The sequence below is a fragment of the Esox lucius genome, chromosome 13, assembly GCF_011004845.1.
Source record: "Esox lucius isolate fEsoLuc1 chromosome 13, fEsoLuc1.pri, whole genome shotgun sequence".
NCBI classification, from domain to species: domain Eukaryota; kingdom Metazoa; phylum Chordata; class Actinopteri; order Esociformes; family Esocidae; genus Esox; species Esox lucius.
The window spans coordinates 21,033,231-21,051,698 of NC_047581.1; the positions used below are offsets into that span (position 1 = coordinate 21,033,231).

The window sequence follows — 18,468 nt, forward strand, 5'->3', positions numbered from 1 at the left end:
CTACATTAAAAAAGGCCCCCATAGTGTAAGCCTTCTTCCAGCCTCACAGCACCCTGTACAGTGGGCCCTTTTCTCTGAGAGAGACACAGCACAACAGGAACTCACATTAGAAGAGCACACAAGAAACAGCGCGTTCAGTCTCTTGAGTTTCAAACCTGTTAGGTCACCAACTTCTAAACCGTTCTCAACACACTCAAAACACAGACAGCTGTTTTCCTCAGCAGACGAGCGCTCATCATTCTCTCCGCTGGCCATTGACCAGTAAAGTGGTGGGTGCCGTGTGCTCAGGGGACAGAGAAAGTCTGGGGTTAGGGCACCGAGGTATCCATGTGGGAACATTAACATTTAACGAAGAAGCCTCTATGCCAGGGGGTGTAGCCTTGAGAGCAGCATGTCACTCAAAGGTGTCACGCTGAAGTGTTACTAAACAGCTGACCTTCTTGACGCACCAACGGCCACACACGCTCACATATCAGAGAGAAAAAGGGAGCTTCCTCAGAACATCTCAGGACCACCTACTCTCTTCGGTGGGATTCAATAGCTTTACACCCCCCAGGTTTCTAGGCCTCATTATTACATCCTCAACCTTATTCCTCCCCCTTCCTAAATCAGTCCTGTTTAGGTGCTGCCTTTAAAAAGCTTCTTCCGGTTGGATACCTTATCACTTCAGGGATGTCAGTCTTTAAAGGTTGGAAACTCCTGCAAACACAGCCGACATTTCACTATGTTCCTGTGGCCTTTACACACCCATCACTTAGATGGTGGCCTGGCCTCAGGTGGGGTGGTCCACGTTAGCGTTGGTTCACTGGTTTCAGTTCTGGATGTGTGAAACACTTCACTTGACACAGTTCCTGGCTGGCCTGGCCCGGATTGAGGTCACTTCATTTTACCTCTAGGAGGGCGTGTACAAGAAGAGGAGAGAGACAAAGAGTCTCTGAATCTCAAATCATCTGTTCTGCCGATTCACTTCATCAGTGCCCTCCATGGTCAGGTGTTGCTAACAAAACTCTAAGGGTGACAAGAGGATCAACTTCTGCACAAACACACACGCGCGCGCGCACACACACACACACACACACGCGCGCACACACACTGCAATGCAATGCAATTCATAATGAATAAAACAATCACGCCATTCTTATCAAATCCCTCCTATACATAAAGTATAAAGTGATAACTAAACATTCAATTTAGGTGGTGTGTTTTGTTTGTTTCAACTCTCAAAATCACACATGAAGCACAAGACAAGCACATCATGCAATTGCACATAGTGACCTATGGGATTCCACTCAGCTTGTGCAGGCTGTAACCTTGCTTTCAATGCAGAAGGCACCTGGAAGGTCTAATCGGCCCTTACATCCATGACCATTTCCCCTACCTGAGCTTTGAGACAGTTTCTACTACTGCAGGATTGTCATAACCTCACTCACATTGGACACCTCAGCAACAGAACATTTGTCTTATTATTTAATGTGCTAGTTTACAGGTAAAAAACAACAACACCATTATAAAGAAGCAGGTGAGGGAACACCAAGTACCAGGTAGTAAAAGGCAGTCCATTACAAGACAATCAATAAACAGTAACCAAATGAGCAAAATACAAGAAATTACATTAGTATAAATCACACATTAGTATTTAACCACTCCATCGGGAATGACAGTACTGTTAAAATCGTGAAACAGTACCCTGTTTTTAGAATGTTTGTCCATCCAGTCAATCATGAATGAACCCAACTCAAACATGTACACACAGCCCTTCATGCTAAGCAGAAATAGAAAGTGGGGATTGATAAAAAAAAAAGTCTACATCAGAAAGAAGATGGGTTTAAAGAGAGGGGAAAGCACATCTGGATCCGGGTTGGTGAGGTGAATGCAGGCACGCGAAACAGCAGGTGACATGTCACACACTATGAGAGTAAATAATTTTAACTCAAAACAAAAAGTTGTGGCTTACGGAAGTCTGTGTATTTCATAAAATGTGCTGCTGACGAAGCGATTTGATGACACTGGATTCAGTCTGACAGGAGAACATGATTGTCTACAGACAGCCAGAACCACACACGCAAACACGGTTATTTAATGAGTGGGAACCTTGTTGTGGCAGGGGCTCTATGAATAATAGTGTACTACTGTTATTCAAGATCCTTAGGGCTCTGGTTTAAAAGAGGTGCACTATGTAGTGAAGAGACATAGCCTAGTCAATATACTAGGTAGTGAAGAGACATAGCCTATGTAATATGTCAGAGGCCTGCTGACTAATACCAGAAGAGGGTGATAAGTAGACAGACCATGCTCCACCACAACACCCACCTTCCATCCTTCATCTCAGTACCAGTTAGGACTACATTCACTTTTTAATAGAAACTCATACAATAACACATAACATACCCCTTCACAGTCTAGCAGACCTTAACACTGATCAGTCCTGACAACCCCTCCCAGTCACATCAACAACGCTCCGAGTCGCCCCACAGCCACTAACCACACCCTGCAGGACCCTCACCCTACCAGCAGGGGGCCACAGGGCTTCAGTGAACACACCCCCAACAGACCAGCAGGCCTAACAGACACAATAGGCGCCTGCAGACATCGGTGGAGTTCTACATTATCCAAAGCTCTGGTGGTTCTAGACGTCGGTAGTGCGCACGCCATCGTGGTCCAGGCTGAAAGGGAAACTTTGGTCTGTGGGGGGCTGAGGCTGGGAGCGGTGTCTCCTACGGCTGCTGGAGGCCCCAGGAGCCACTGGGCCCGGACAGGCTGGGATAACCACACCGCTAGCTAGGGCTGGCTCTCCCTGTAAGGCGAGAATGGGAGTGGAGAGGGAGGATGAAGATGAGGAGTTGGAGGAGGTGGAGAGAGAGCAGGAACTTGGGGGCAGAGCGCTAAAGGGACTGTCCGCTGGGCCCAGAGGGAGAGCATCTCTTTGGGGTACGGGGGTCCAAGGCTGCCACCCTGGGGCCACAGAACACGACTTCATTAGCGGGGGTCTTCGGTCATCCCCATGAGGACCATGGAACCCAGGGGATGGGTTTGAGGAGTTGCCATGGCGATACAGGGAGGAGGCACGCATGAATGTAGACCCCTAAGAAATAGAAAAAGAGACTCGATATTTGTGATACCCCCATTGAATAAAAAACGTACTATCACCATAACTTGCTGTTACTGATCTGAACTGCATGTTAGAGTTAGGACCCAAGGCTTTTGAATGTTTTCAAACCCAGCTATACCTTGGCAGGGCCTCTGAAGTCCTGTATCTTCCTGTCAATGTCTCTGATCCAGCCCTGCATGTCTTCTGGAGTGTCTGTCTGCAACACAATCAGCACAGCCTTACACATCACACACACACACACACACACACACAAACACACACACACCCACCCCCTCCTGCAATTTAGGGTCCCTGTCTCTTTGCCAGCTGTTCTCCCAGGAGGGGACAGGGGATGTTTTGGTTCTTATGTTTAGTGTTTGGACGGGAGACTCGTCCAATTAACAAAAACAAGCCACCTGTTCTACCAAAAACAGAACTTAAGCCACACATGAGCAACAGAGCATCAAGCCAGAGAGGAGAAAACAGAGGCACAGCTGAAGACACACACACACACACACACAAACACACCTGGACATAGAAGACCCTGGAGGTGGTGATGATCTCAAAGAGGTTATCTCTCATCAACAGGTCCCTGGTGGAGAGAAGGGCTAGTTGAGGATTAGGGTAATAATTAGGTTTAGGGTTAAATAATTTTTTTATTATGGAATAAAAATGTAGTCCTCCCAAGTATAGAAAAACAAGGTGGTGTGTGTGTGTGTGTGTGTGTGTGTGTGTGAGAGAGTGAGTCTGTGTGTGAGTGAGTCTGTGTGTGTGTGAGTGTGAGTGTCTTTAAATTCCAACGGAAAACGACAAGTGAAGAAATTCCCAAGGGAGAATACCCCCCCAAAAAACCTGGAAGCGGCAGGAACTAACAGAAACGTGTATTATTCTCACCCAGATTTGACCATACACTCATGGACCTTCTGAATGTCTCTTATAGGAACGGCTCTCAGAGGCTCCTTATCCTGAAACATCAATACAGTTTAGAAACACTGAAACATGGGAGCATGCCCCTGGCCATCAAAGAAACACAGTCACACAGAACAATCATTAAATCCAATAGATTTCATCAAGCGATTTTTACATCAACAGATGCCAGAAAACGTTTATACAGATACAATGCCAAAAAACACAATGAGCAAACGATGCATATGTTGAAATGCAGGGTCAAGAAATTTTTTTATTTAATGAATACCTATGCAATCAATTATTAATAGAGCCAGGTGTCAACCACTGTGTCTGGTGGAGATCAGGAGAGCACACGGCCCTCAAGACCAGACCGTTCATCAAGACGTTCAAAATGTCCAGATGATCAGCGAGTTAATATTACTTACAGAACATTGAACACTCACCACATCAAAGCTGAAACAAAGACTTCAACATTGAGGACACATGTTTTTCCCACAATGAATTGTCTTGGTTTGTATTTCAAACCTAAAGTAATTTGAGGACATCTGTAATTACAACACACTGTGGTCTCAACGGCAACAGATTCACAATCCAGAGAGGAGAATGTAGAGAGGACAGGAAACTAAGGAAAGGAGACAGAGGATAGGAAACAAGACAGGAGACACAGGAAACAGGACAGGAGGCAGAGAATAGAGAAAAGAAAATGGAGACAAGAGTGAGGAGACCGAAGAAAAGAGAGAGAGCAAAGGAGGCAGATGAAACAGGACAAGAGAGTGGAGACAGAAGAGAAGAGAGGACAAGAGACAGAGGAAACAGGACAAGAGATTGGAGACAGAAGAGAAGAGACAGAAGAGAAGAGAGAGAACAGGAGACAGAGGAAACAGGACAAGAGATTGGAGACAGAAGAGAAGAGACAGAAGAGAAGAGAGAGGACAGGAGACAGAGGACAGGAGACCAGAAAGAGAAGACGGAGGCGTATGAGTGAAGCAGCTCACCGTCTCACACTTGTAGTAACTGACAGCATTGTTGTCCAGTATGAAAAAACGCCTTTTCCAGCTTTTCCGCTGAAATTCACAGCATATGAAAACGTGTCTGTATAATCCTGGTTTGACAAGAAATCCACACAAAGAAAGTAAAACCTGACTATTTGTTACCCAAATGGGTTTTTAGCCAGTCCACACAAGGAAAAAGTATTTCTGGTTCAGGTTTATGTTTAAACTTACAAGTGGGATTAATACTGAGTTAGTTTTAGGCTTGAAGTTTAGGTACAAAGGTAAGGTAAATTTTGGCCATAAAGGTTAGGTTAATTAAGGTACAGATTATGGATGGGTAAGATTTCACCTAACCATAACCCAGAAGGAGGGAAAACTGCATGCGTGTGTGCATTGGTTGTTAAGTGGGTGTACTCACCACGTTACCCTGTTTGACACAATAGCCACACCTTTGCACACCTGGTCTACTGGCTAGAGAGAAGAGCCTCTTGTCCCCTACCTCCATCTCCTCCCCCTCATTCTGAAACACACACATGCATCCTCCTTACAACCATCGTCATCCCCATCGGGACCCCCAACATCACGGCAATGGGGCACTTTAAACCACAGTACCTGGTAGATGGGGGTGTGGACCACCACTCCCCCAATGATCTCAGTCTTGTAGGCCTGCCTCTTCCCCCCTGCCTCACTGGTTACCATAGCAACCTCTGACCTAGGCTGGAGAGGCCCGGATTTAGGCACCTATTGAAAACAAACAGTTTGAGCTCTACAAACAGCTGCCGAATACCTTGCAACAATCAATTATATAATGGATCAATTATAATCCAGGTTTATTTAACTACTTTTATTATCCATGAAAATGTAAACGCATTCATTTTATAATAATGTTTATAGAATTAATATGAAATTATATATTTCTGGTAATAAAGATAATTGAGAAAAACAAGGCCCACAGGGATTCCTCTGGAGAAAATAGGTCAGCCAAAGAAGAAGTGGAAGATAGAAAGCATCTGTGTTTCCTGTGTTGGGGCAGGTGGCCACACACACAGACCGACCGACAGACACACGCAGACACAGCCACGCAGTGCCTAAACCGTAATGCCTAACCTTAACCCTGACTCTACCCCTCAAAATAAACCTAACCCGAAGTCATAGCTTTTTCCAACAGCATGTCCGGACTTATCCTTTTTCCTTACTAAGTTACTATACCTCTGATAATACACAAACTTGTTTATTATACCAGAAATGTATGTTCCAAATCCCCTAGCCCTTAACCCACCTCCAATCCTAACCTTATCCTCAATAAGCAAACCTTCACGCCTAAATGTAACCTAGCCCTAACTCCCTACACAAACCCATAACATATAAACCTAAAAAACTACCCCAATTCAAACACAACGCCTAATTTTTTTACATTTCTGCATACCTAACCCATAAGCTGTATATCATATTTTACCTTTCGGGGACCAATTTGTCAGCTTTACTGTATTTATACCGGGTGTCTGGCCCTCACATTCACACATAGACCTGTGACACACACACACACTACTGTCTGCGCTCTCGGCCTTCAGTGGTGGTGTGAAAGGGGAGCAGTTAAGGGCCTTTTAACCTCAATGACTCAGCACTAAGCCATCTGACCTCCCTGCGTGGTTACGAATTTTACGTTATTGTGGGTGTCCTCTTTAGCGCAACTCATAGCACAACCATGATCTGTTGGTTTCAACAGTAATTCTTGTTCCTATTTTAACAGTCTTTGGTAGGGCTCAGCCAGGGACCGATCTCAGAGAGGATACTCTAACCACAAAACTACGGAGCGGGTCAGACAGTAAATGTGTGGAAAGCCCCACAAATGTTGAAAGTTAATCACATACACACACAACTTTTTTACCAAATTAATAGAAAATATTTTGAAACAGGGAAAAAGGACAGCATGAGGTTTGAGGTTTCAATGATTCCAACATTGTGTGTGTGTGTGTGTGTGTGTGTGCGCGTGTGTGTGTTCAAGGGTTGTCAATCTCATTTTCCCTCAGGGGCCACATTCAGTCTTCAATGACGGCCCCACTTGAAAATAGGTTCATTTCCTCCCCATCAAAATGTGCATACTGAGTTCACTACCTCTTCAGAATAGACGGCCATGTTAAATACTTTGAATCGATCCAATGTTAAATGCAACAGCTCCTCCGTAAAATGATTCATATTAATTTGAATAACCTGGGCTGGATATGGGAGCCGATCTGTTTAAACACAGTAAACAGCAGTATACAGGAGGACTGACGTCCACAACAAATAGGACCACTGAACCACAAAACTGAATGTCTACCCTCTTCCAGATCCCCTGCTTTAACATTGGCGCTATTGAAGGGCACCATTCACATGCACCGTGGCTCTGAGGGTGCACCGTCTTGCATCACTCCCATCTGCAACATCAACAGTGCTGCTTGTGGCAACATGATGCCTCTACGTCTCCGGTTAATGCAACCTCATATGTGCAATGATTAGATGTCTCCATGTTTTTTAAATGGATTGAGTACTTACAGTGATCTTGGTGGCTTTGTTCAGAGCAAGGACCCACTCTCTGAGGTCTGCAGAATCGTTGGCTTGTAGGAAATACCGCCGAGACACTGCATTGATCACTGACAACACAATAAAACATAAACAACAAAAATGAATACAACTCTAAAAGTAAAAAAATTTTGGTTTTAGACGCAATCACTACGGTGCAGAAAGGCAGATTTGAGGGTATTTTCATCCCTATCGTACAAACATTCAGAAATGACACAGTCCCCCATTTTAGTCCCCAACTCAGAAATTTATATTCAAGCAATCACCATAATTAATAAGCCACTTTAGAGAAGCAAGAGAAAAGTGAGGGACACTATTGCTGAAAGCTTGGCCTTAAGATCCAACAAAGCTCCAATAGTCCATGCCCTTAGAAACAAAAAACTCCTGCAACAAGCGAGATTTGGCGTTAATGTGACGAGGGCCAGCCAATAGAAGCCAGTAAACCTCGGCGCAGAAGATGTTAAAAAACTGTACTGGGCAATAGAGGAATCACCAACCTGGCCAAATACCTGAATGAGACATTTATGTAGATGCCATTGAATTTCAATAACATTGTGACACAAAAAGTTAAAATCAGTTGAAAAGAACAAAACTAGCTAACATTAAATAACCATATTGCATCACAACATGTTGTTATTAAGACATTATTACAGTCATGGAGTAGTTACAATCATCACACAGTTATTTGAAGACATATCACTGTTATTTAATATGTTTTTTTTAGAATTTCGGTTATTGTGGTTATTCTCCCAACAAATGTATAGAAAAATGCAAAAAAGCATTCCCATAGCATGATGCTGCCACCACCATGCTTCCTGGTAGGGATGGTGTTCTTAGGATGATGTGCGGTGTTAGGCTTGCAACAAACATAGGGCTTGGCATTGAGGCCAAAAAAGCTCTATTTTGGTCTTATCAAACCATAGAATTAGACAACACTAGGACCAAACAGATAATCTCGTCAAGACTTATGCTTTGGGTATGTATCTAAGAGATTTCTTCTGATTTATGGACACTTCTTCAGACCTCATGTTGTCAGGCACCACCAACAATTAAAACTGCAAGGCCAAGAATCAAGACTAAATATTAACAGCTCCCTGCATACAATAACAATGGAATCAAACACACCTGCCCACAATTTTCCAAACATTTTTGACACACTAAAATGTGGGGACTAGGTTCAAAATGTGTAGTAATTTGTAAATGGTCTGAAATTTAACCTTAGTCATTTGAGGTTAAATTACCCCCTAGTTATTGTATGATTTCAAATCTGTATATAATTATAAAAATAATGCACTTGCAAAGAGGACAGAAAAGGTATGACAAACACATTAACAACCATTACTGTACATTTCAGGACCCTGCGAAAGTCCCCCCAACACACACACACACACACACACACACACGCACGCACACACAATAACTCACCGAAGCAGAACTCAGTCTTGGGCTTTTGTTTCCCCGTGGCCTCGCTCACCTAACCCCCAATGTGGAGGAAAGAGGAGAGAAATTAGGAGTCCAGAACCAACCAAACATTGTGCTCACTAGACTGTTTAGGGTTTTGTTACCTTGGAGATGTATGTCAGCTGCAGACTCCCGACAGCACTGGCTCCACTGGGCAGATTCTACAAGCAGTGACACAACAACACAACAATAGAATAAACACTCCAACACAGTGCTCGCTAAAAACAAGCCCTTCTCCAGACAGAGTTAAGGACACCCAGTCCAAGTCTCACTTCCTCTTTAGAGGTGGTTTTCTACCCTGCCAGTGGTGAAACGCAAACCCTAACTGAACACATACACACACACACTCCAACAGATCAGAGGTCAAACACTTGTTGCTCCTCACACATACAGTGACACCAACATGTGTTATTTTTCCCCCTACGTAGAAATCCTAATGTAGTCCAAGATGCCTCGACTAACGTGACCAACGTTGGTCCTCAGCCGACATAACAGCGCGGTGCGGTTTTGTGTACCTGGGGGTTGTCCATGTACCACAGCAGCGCGTTAATCTGTGTGTCCAATATGAAGTAGCGCCTCTGGAAGCGGCTGCTACCCTCCTTCTCCTCTATGTCCAGGAAGCCACACACACGGTTCTGCCTGTCCACGTACGGCATGCTGCCTCCTGCTACCACATATCACTGACACATGAACAGGGGAGGACAGAAGAAAGAAAAAAACAACGGACGTCTATTCGGGAGCCATTGTGAAAGTCTCGTGGCCCAAACACAGTAGCATGGTAACCAGGCAGGCCTGCAAATATTCACAGAAACTGAAATACTCTTTTGGAGCAACAACAACAGCCAGTTGGCATTGAATTGCGGGGGAAGAGAGCGAGAAGGCTCGTCTGACACACGTGCACCCACTCGCACGCACATACACACACATATTCAGCAGTTTTTCATGTGACGTTTTTGAGGCAGCCTAGCTTAGCCTAAGGCCTGAGGCCTGCTAACCAGAGGAGTCACCACAGTTGGAAATTATAGACTACTGAACAGATCTGCATACAGGCACATTTCATCTGACCAGATAGGGGGAGTAGGTGGGGGTTCAGAATGACAGAGTGAGCGGGAGACAGAAAGAAGAGAGGAGAGGGAGTGAGAGAATGACAAGGAAATAAACTTGAAAAGAAAACCAAAATCAACCCTGTCAGAGAGACAGACTTACATGCTGAGTGCATGACATCATAGTGACTGATGCCTGTATGTGCAGTTGTTTCTCCTAACAGGTCACATGAGCGTGCTTCTCCACACACACACACACACACACACACAAGCCTAAAAATATAAAAGCCCTCATCATAACCTTAGCCTCAATAACAGAACTTGTATATATAAACTTACCTTACCCAAAATATTTCCAGTAATGCAGAAATATAAAAACAAACCCATTCTAACACTATGGCCATTTATACATTTTTCCCTGAACCTTACCCCTGAGACATAAATTACATTTTTCCTAATTTGTCAGGGTTTACTACATGTTCACATAGACATATCTCTCTCTCTCTCCCTCCCTCTCTCTCTCTCTCTCACACACACAGGTTCCTATCATTTTTGGCATAGAAATTCCCTATTTTCCCTAAGCCCCAACCATAACCCTAACCCTAACTTCAATAACCTATGTCTAAACTTAACTGAACGACTAACTTCAGATCCTCACATTGGTTGTAAAATGAGGGTAAAACAAAAAAGCAAGACACACACATACATACATAGAATGCTTTGTCATTAGCAAAAACCTCTGTTAAGGGCATTAGCAGAACTAACCAAGTATTAATTTATAAAATGGCAAACTGAGACAGAAGATGAGACATTAACGTATTGCGTTAAAATTGATTTACAATATGCATGCCAGATTCTTTTGAATCACAATGTCTTGCTTAAATTACAGCTATTTCCCAAATAGAATAAGTAGTAGAACCATAGAGACCTAGGCTCCATGGCTTTATGGATACTACTAGAGGATCAGATAGCTACAGGTGGACCGCATCCTGTCACACTGGCCTTCATTATTTTCTGATCAGATGTTCACTGGGCTTGTCTAGATAAACTCGTGTCATTTATTTAAATAGTTGTCGACTCGTATCGAGAATAACTTTTATGATCAGTAAAGTAATATTTCAGGTTGAGGTGAGCCGAAGATAAAACGACCTGCCGACCACAAGTGTCTATCTGCCACTCACACGCACAAGCACACAAGCAGACGCAGAAATGAAGAAAGACAGTCAAAAATATACAGTAATTATGCGTAAACTTACACGTTTCTTTCAGTTTAGCGTTCGAAGTGTCACGAAGACGCAGAGAGTAAAACGCATTAAACCATGGTAAAATGAAAGTTAAAACCTTCTGTTAGTCAGTTCACATTTCATGGGCCGACATCTGACAAGTATCTGAAGTGGATGAGTGCGCCACCCTAACACCGCTGTCAGCAGCGGCTTCTTTCCGGGTAGGGCTCGCGATTAAAATGAACAACCCCGGAAATGATCTAGTCTTCTTGCTGTAGCTATGGGTCTTTCATACCTCACTCGACCGCACTCGACCCTCACTGTGTAGCTAACTGTTACATATGTACGCTAGCGCTGATCTTTGGTTTTTAACTGATTGATTGCATATTTTTGGGTTTGCCGCTAGAATGTAACCCAGTCAGCTGTCCATTAGGCTACAAAATACACTGTTATAAAGTAATAAAAGAATACGTATAGGTGCTTGCCCAATTCAAACATGTAAAGGGTACATGATTATACGCGTGGGTGAATTAGAAATATTCTTTGCTTGTCACACTTGAGCCGGGGGGATATGCCATCATTAAACATGTCTATCAGTTCATGTTACATAGATATGCCTACGCTTTGAAACCCGCTATAATTACATATGATCCTAATTACATATGATAATTACATATGATCCTTGATAACTTTTTTTAAAACAATTCTCATAGATATTCAAACGTATCTCTTCATTTTTATCTACCATTATTTTCTCCGTCAGCTGGCAGCATCGCTATGGGAACTGGGTCAAGTAATGTCATATGATTCAGAACCAAACCCCACCCCCCACTGATATCTCTGTAGGCTCAGACAGTGGAGAGGGTGAGACATGGCCTTAGGAAAAATAAGTTAACAGTCTGGTATGAAGCAAAGAGCTACTCTCTGACTAGCCTGTATGGGATGGACCTTCTTTCTGAATGGGGTGATTAGATGTGCCATCTCTATCTTCCTCCAAACCAGTTTTTCTCTCTGCTGCATAACCAACTGTCTTTACCTGAGCAAACCCTGCAAAGTAATTAGACATTTTCAAGCAGTGATAGAGGAAGTCAATGTTCACTAGATACCAACTGGAGGTGTGAGGAGGAAATGTGTGTGTGTCTGTGTGTGTATTTGGGGTATGTATGAGACCTCACGTCCTGTCCTTTGGGCTGTAACTAGGTCATAGTTCACAAAAATGCAGGAGATAACTCTCAACATTTGCTCTCAACATTTCCACTGATGCCACCCACTGACAGTCTGGCACTGCAGCATGGTGCACGAATGCACGTGCACACACGCACACACACCCACGTGCACACACATAACTGCAGAAAGATAGAAATTAAAAGTAAGATTGTAATAGCATGTTTATTTATAAATACATATTGAAGCATAACAAAATGAAAAGTAAAAGCAGTACTACCACCACTTTGACTTTCTGTTTACATCAGGATGTCTGTAGTTAAAGGTTGAAGAGGACTGCAGAGTACCCACACAATGTATCATTTGTGCCATTTAAGATCTGATAAACCCATGAACATAGTAAATATATACATCTATACTTCTAATTCCAGCCTGATTCACCCACAATCTACTAACTACAGAAGCTCCAGTTTCTCTGTTCTCACCCAACAACTCAATTAGTACATAAAACACAAAACTGCATTAGTAAAACAGAGAGCTGTCAAATAAAGTGGTACATCAAGCCCCACTGTCTTTAAACTTGCTTTTATGACCCCCCCCCCCCCACCTCAAACACCACTCACATACACACCCAAACACACAGACACACTCTTACTAATCCGTGTATAATTCACTATACCCCAGCACCATTCCACCAGGTTTCCTGACCCCAGTGTGGAGAACAGTTACATGGTAGTGTTGTATGGAACTGAGTAAATGGATGGATGACCAGTAGAAGGACGGTCAGCATAGGATCCTAAGATCAGAGTGCGCTAAGGGCCTTGCGCATCGTCAGAGCTCCCAGTAACACCATGGGGCTGGCTCCCAGTGCTCCAGCTGTGTTCCTGTGCTGCCCGTGCTGGTGGCCCTTATGGGGCCCATTGCAGTCGTCCGTGAAGCAACACTCAACCTTGGCTCCAGAGTTGCCACTGTGGGCCTTAACACAGAACTCCTTGTATGAGCATGACTTCATCACGGTGTCTGAAACACATAAATGAGGATTGGGGAGGAAGGGAGCGAAAGAGGAGAGGAGTGGGGAGGAGAGAAAGAGGGGAGGAGTGGGGAGGAGAGAAAGAGGGGAGGAGTGGGGAGGAGAGAAAGAGGGGAGGAGTGGGGAGGAAGGAAGAGGGGAGGAGTGGGGAGGAGAGAAAGAGGGGGGGTGGGAAAAAGGAAAATGAATGTTAATATTTCAGCCCTGTTGGATTATGGTTTACAACTCTCCTCATCATAATTTAATCTGCCCCATTTTGGCCCTGTCCTTTCTTCCTTCTCTCTCCCCCCCTCTCCCCACTCCTCCTTCCTCTCCCTCCGATCCCAAATCCCCTTCCTCCTCCTCCTTGAACTCCCCCTCTCTTCCAGACACAGAGGGTTGTGGTTGATAAAAGCTGCTGGGAAATTATCCAGAAACCTCAGAGATGAGAGGACACACATACACACACATACACACACACACACACACACACACACACACACACACACACACACACACACACACATACACACACACATACACACACACTGATTACAGGGCAAGGAAAGAAAGGGAAAAGGACTGCTGACGAAAGGGAGAGAAATACATACATATGCACTCTATTATCAATTTTAGGGTCATTGATTTAGTATAGTAGCATGAATGACTCATGTTTATCTATCAGTGAAATCTTTAGGGATGTCCATATTCCCAGTTCACAGCAGGGAACGAGGTACAACGCATATTGGATGTATGCTTTCAGCAAGGCCATAATCAAAAACAGGGGTATTCAACTGTAAACCAGGAAACCAGTTCCACAAATTTTTTTCATTGCAACCCTCTAATCAGGGACATATGTAGACCTGGGACACTAGGTGGGTACATTTAATGATGAGGTACAACAGATAACCAGCAGGCTCTTGCCCTCAAGGTGAGAGTTGAATACTCCTGATCGAAAGAAAACATTCAGTCATGCATTTCAAGGCCAGTGAGGGGTCGATTTGGGTAAGCCACGCCTTCCAGTTGATAAATTCTCAGCTCAGCCACACCACTGATTTAGGTCCACTCTTCATTGTGACTTATAGATTATGTTCATATAAATAACATATATACATATCCAACATGGGAGGTTAAAAAGTCCCAGACTGCAACTGACTCAATTGGTCACGTCGGTAGGACATACTACAATGAGTTATACAATCATATCCCAAGACAGCCAAGGAAAACACTGAACATGGTGGCCCAAGGCAGCCTATCCACAGGAAGGATCTGGAAACAGCGTTGGTCCCCTAGGGCATCACAGAACATGCATGCTACCTATTAACCACCCTGACCTACCCCAGCAGACAAGTCTATGGTCTAGAGTGAGAGCCACTGGCAACATAATGACACAATGAAACCTCAAAACCACACAAAGGTTGAAGGTTGCAACACGTTTAGCTGTTGCTATAGCCAGAAGTAATGCAGTTCCATATGGAAGATGTAAAGGTCCATGGACTCTAAACAGCTCTGCTCAATGAGTTCTTGTCTGAAAGTCTACCGAAGAGTGCTGTAGAAAGTGTGTCATCTGAAAGTCTAACGAAGAGTGCTGTAGAAAGTGTGTCATCTGAAAGTCTAACGAAGAGTGCTGTAGAAAGTGTGTCATCTGAAAGTCTAACGAAGAGTGCTGTAGAAAGTGTGTCATCTGAAAGTCTAACGAAGAGTGCTGTAGAAAGTGTGTCATCTGAAAGTCTAACGAAGAGTACTGTAGAAAGTGTGTCATCTGAAAGTTTACCGAAGAGTGCTGTAGAAAATGTGTCATTTATTCACACACAGTGTCCTTCTAATGGGGTCCTTATCAACTCAGTTACTTTTACCCTATTTTATTCTTTGTTTTTGATGACAGCCCCGCTTCTTGCAGCAACTCCTAGGCAAACCCAGGAGAGTCAATGCTGAGAATCCAAACCTGCATCGTGCCATGGCAGTTTCTATGAACCTCCACATAACAGGGTCCCAAAGGTTGGTACGCATTGGGAGCCAACAGCGAGAGAAAACAAGTTCCCTGCAACTTGTAGACATACAGTTAGGTTAATGCTGTCCTGCTGTCAGTTCTTATGCTGGTCCAGCTCTAGGAATTGTTGGTGGCTCCAGGCAACTTATGTGCTACCTGTTTTGATCTATGTACCCTTTTTCCCTTTTACGGAGTCTACCCCACAAAAGCACTAATCACTCTTTGAAGGATATCTTTCAAGATCACCATATGTGTTAAGTCTCAGGCCTATCCCAGCAGATTCACAGCTGTCATTACTGCATAAGGGTCTTCCACCAAGTATTAACTCAGGCTGGAGATTTGGAGATTTTTCAAATAGTTATATTTGAGTTTTGTATTCTTTAGAGATTTCATCATTTTTCTAAATAGGCAAGTTTCCAGACCTCCATGGAGGCCTGACTAGATTGGAGGTGTTGCCTCATGAGACTACATGTGATACAGCTGTAACTGCCCACTAAAAGACTAAAACTATAAACATTTAAAATGTAATATTACAGCTGTAACTCCCCACTAAAACACTTAAAATTTAATATTGTCTGATTTCATACCCACAAAATGTCAGTGCATTCTCCTATAAACAGACCAAATTGCTAAGAAGAATTAAACCATCCCCCTGATGAGTTTGAGCTGGCCAATCAACAGTCTAGAGAAGGATTAATGGACCAATCCAGTCAACCTACTGTATTCTTTATGACCAGTATAAAACCCCACAGTTCGGTTGTTGCTGTACACCCACACAATTCCTACACAGAAAAACAACTTTTTTCCATACTTACATTATTGAAAGTAATTGTAGGTCATATTTCATAGAACTCTGGAAACATTTGACAGTTTAACTGGTGTCAAACTGCTGTTGTGTTATCAGCTAGACATTATAAACTAGCCAGAAAGCGCTTGTTAGGACAACTGAAGTTCACTGAGCTACCTGAAAGAGCCTGCATATGTCATTAATTTTTTGGCCAGTCCACATAGCCTCACCCTTTTCCTACACTGCAAGCAGGATCATCTTTTTACTCCTGGAACTAGCCTGACATCTAGTGGCAGAAAGCTATTGGTGCAGGTAGTGAGTGAGTGAATGTGTTCATACTCACTCTGTCCTGTGATGGTGGAGCAGGCGTCGGCAAATTGAGGGCAGGTGGTGGAGCCTTGTTTATTACAGTCAACCTCATTGGATGCTACGCATGAGTGACACTTCAGTGCGTGACCTTTACATGAGAGAACATCTGAGATGAGACTTAGCAGCACGTGTTAACAAATACAGACATACAAGCAATCCCTCGGCAACATGGTTAGATGGATAACCCAACATTATCCTAACTGTTGGTTTTATTGTCTCTGAGAAACTGGGTGCCCATTAAGAACATCTGATATCTAATCATATACAAAGTAACTCCAAAAGACCACTGGAAAGTTTAAGTGAACTAGTCAAATGAAGAGAAGGAGCAGCGTTTTCACACATATCACTACATATTTTCATCTGACTAATAGTTTAGAACAGATTGTATGTGATGCTTCGTTGCTTTGTCCAGCATTAAGTCTGTGTTTCTGACCTTACTGCTGAAGCAGTTTTTAGCAGTTTTCTTGCTAAAACAGCTGAGCACAGACACCAACATGTAAAACCCTTCACTACCATCCTTACTAATTTGACTGAAATAACATCAAATGGAATCTGATCTGTTTTGGTACATGCTATCATTACACTCATTGGGAATCCTCTGTGAGTTCTGTGACCCAAGTAAACTCTCAAATTGTATTTGTTACCCACCAGATAAACAGACAATGTTTCTATCCTGAACTCAGTTTATGACCCTGTAGAGAATATCCAGTGGCACAGTTGTATATAGAGAACACTTTTAGAAACCATTATACAACGTCTTCTAGACTGCTAGCTACATGTAGGTAAACTTACTGTGGCAGGCCAGGTAGGACAACATCAGCAGTGTAAAGACAGTCTTCATTGTGCTGGATGGACACTGTATGTAAGTGTAGTTTTAGGAGCCCAGTGCAGTGGAGTAGAGACGAGCTAATTGCTGAGTACAGAGAGGAAAAGGGAGGTCTTGAGGCATTAAGTTCTTATCCCTAATCCCTATCAACTCTGCACATCCAGCAACCTTTTCTAATGTGTTAATGGACTTACCTAGGGTATCGTTGGCAGGGTCAGGAACTTGCACCCCAACACACATGTCCCTTGGTTGGCAATACACAGGAAGTGATCAGAGATAACACCAGCTGAGAAATTCAACCCGAATACAGCGGATATAAAAAGTCTACACACCCCTGTGAAAATGCCAGGTTTTTGTGATGTGAAAGAATGAGGCAAAGATAAATCATGTCAGAACTTTTTCCACTTTTAATGTGACCTATAATGTGAACAGTGTTACGAATTAACCTATCACATTCAAACTAATGTTAAATAGAAGTCATTACACACCTGCCGTCATTTAAAGTGACTCAGATTAATCACAAATAAAGTTCAGCTGTTCTAGTAGGAATTTCCTAAACATTTTCTTATTTGCATCTCAGAGCAAAAGCCATGGTCCGCAGAGAGCTTTCAAATCATCAGAGGGATCTCATTGTTGAAAGATATCAGTCAGGAGAAGGGTACAAAATAATTTCCAAAGTATTAGATATAACATGGAACACAGTGAAGACAGTCATCATCAAGTGGAGAAAATATGGCACAACAGAGACATTGGACGTCTCTCCAAAATTCCTGAAAAGACGAGAAGAAAACTGGTCAGGGAGGCTTCTAAGAGGCCTACAGCAACCTTAAAGGAACTGCAGGAATTTCTGGCATGTACTGGCTGTGTACTACGTGTGAAAACAATGTCCCGTATTCTTCATATGAATGGGCTATGGGGTAGGGTGGCAAGATGGAAGCCTTTTCTTACAAAGAAAAACATCCAAGCCTGGCTGAAGTTTGTAAAAACAAACATTAAGTCCCCCAAAAGCACGTGGGAAAATGTGTTATGGTCTGAAGAAATCAAG

General features: G+C 43.3%; 2 protein-coding genes across 3 annotated transcripts; both read right to left on the reverse strand.

Annotated features, from left to right (window-relative positions):
* Positions 1–1,460: 1,460 nt before the first annotated feature.
* si:ch211-204d2.4 (PH-like and PH2_TAPP1_2 domain-containing protein) lies at positions 1,461–11,514 on the reverse strand. Its single transcript, XM_010896336.5, has 12 exons — positions 11,312–11,514; positions 9,528–9,692; positions 9,117–9,173; positions 8,977–9,025; positions 7,525–7,622; positions 5,602–5,730; positions 5,408–5,509; positions 4,993–5,061; positions 3,983–4,053; positions 3,617–3,680; positions 3,228–3,305; positions 1,461–3,082 (listed from the first exon to the last, which is right to left on the reverse strand). Exons 2-12 carry the CDS (start codon positions 9,666–9,668, stop codon positions 2,627–2,629), a joined length of 1,314 nt encoding a protein of 437 aa, XP_010894638.2. The 5' UTR covers positions 9,669–9,692; positions 11,312–11,514; the 3' UTR covers positions 1,461–2,626.
* A 1,127-nt stretch (positions 11,515–12,641) lies between these two features.
* si:ch211-113d22.2 lies at positions 12,642–17,536 on the reverse strand. 2 transcript variants are annotated; one of them, XM_034296339.1, is made up of 3 exons: positions 17,390–17,536; positions 16,572–16,703; positions 12,642–13,462 (listed from the first exon to the last, which is right to left on the reverse strand). In XM_034296339.1, the coding sequence occupies exons 1-3, from the start codon at positions 17,436–17,438 to the stop codon at positions 13,245–13,247; spliced, it is 399 nt and encodes a 132-aa protein (XP_034152230.1). In that variant the 5' UTR covers positions 17,439–17,536; the 3' UTR covers positions 12,642–13,244. The 2 variants fall into 2 exon arrangements, with proteins under 2 accessions (XP_034152230.1, XP_010894637.1); XM_010896335.5 differs by having other exon boundaries at positions 16,572–16,685; positions 17,390–17,533.
* Positions 17,537–18,468: the final 932 nt, after the last annotated feature.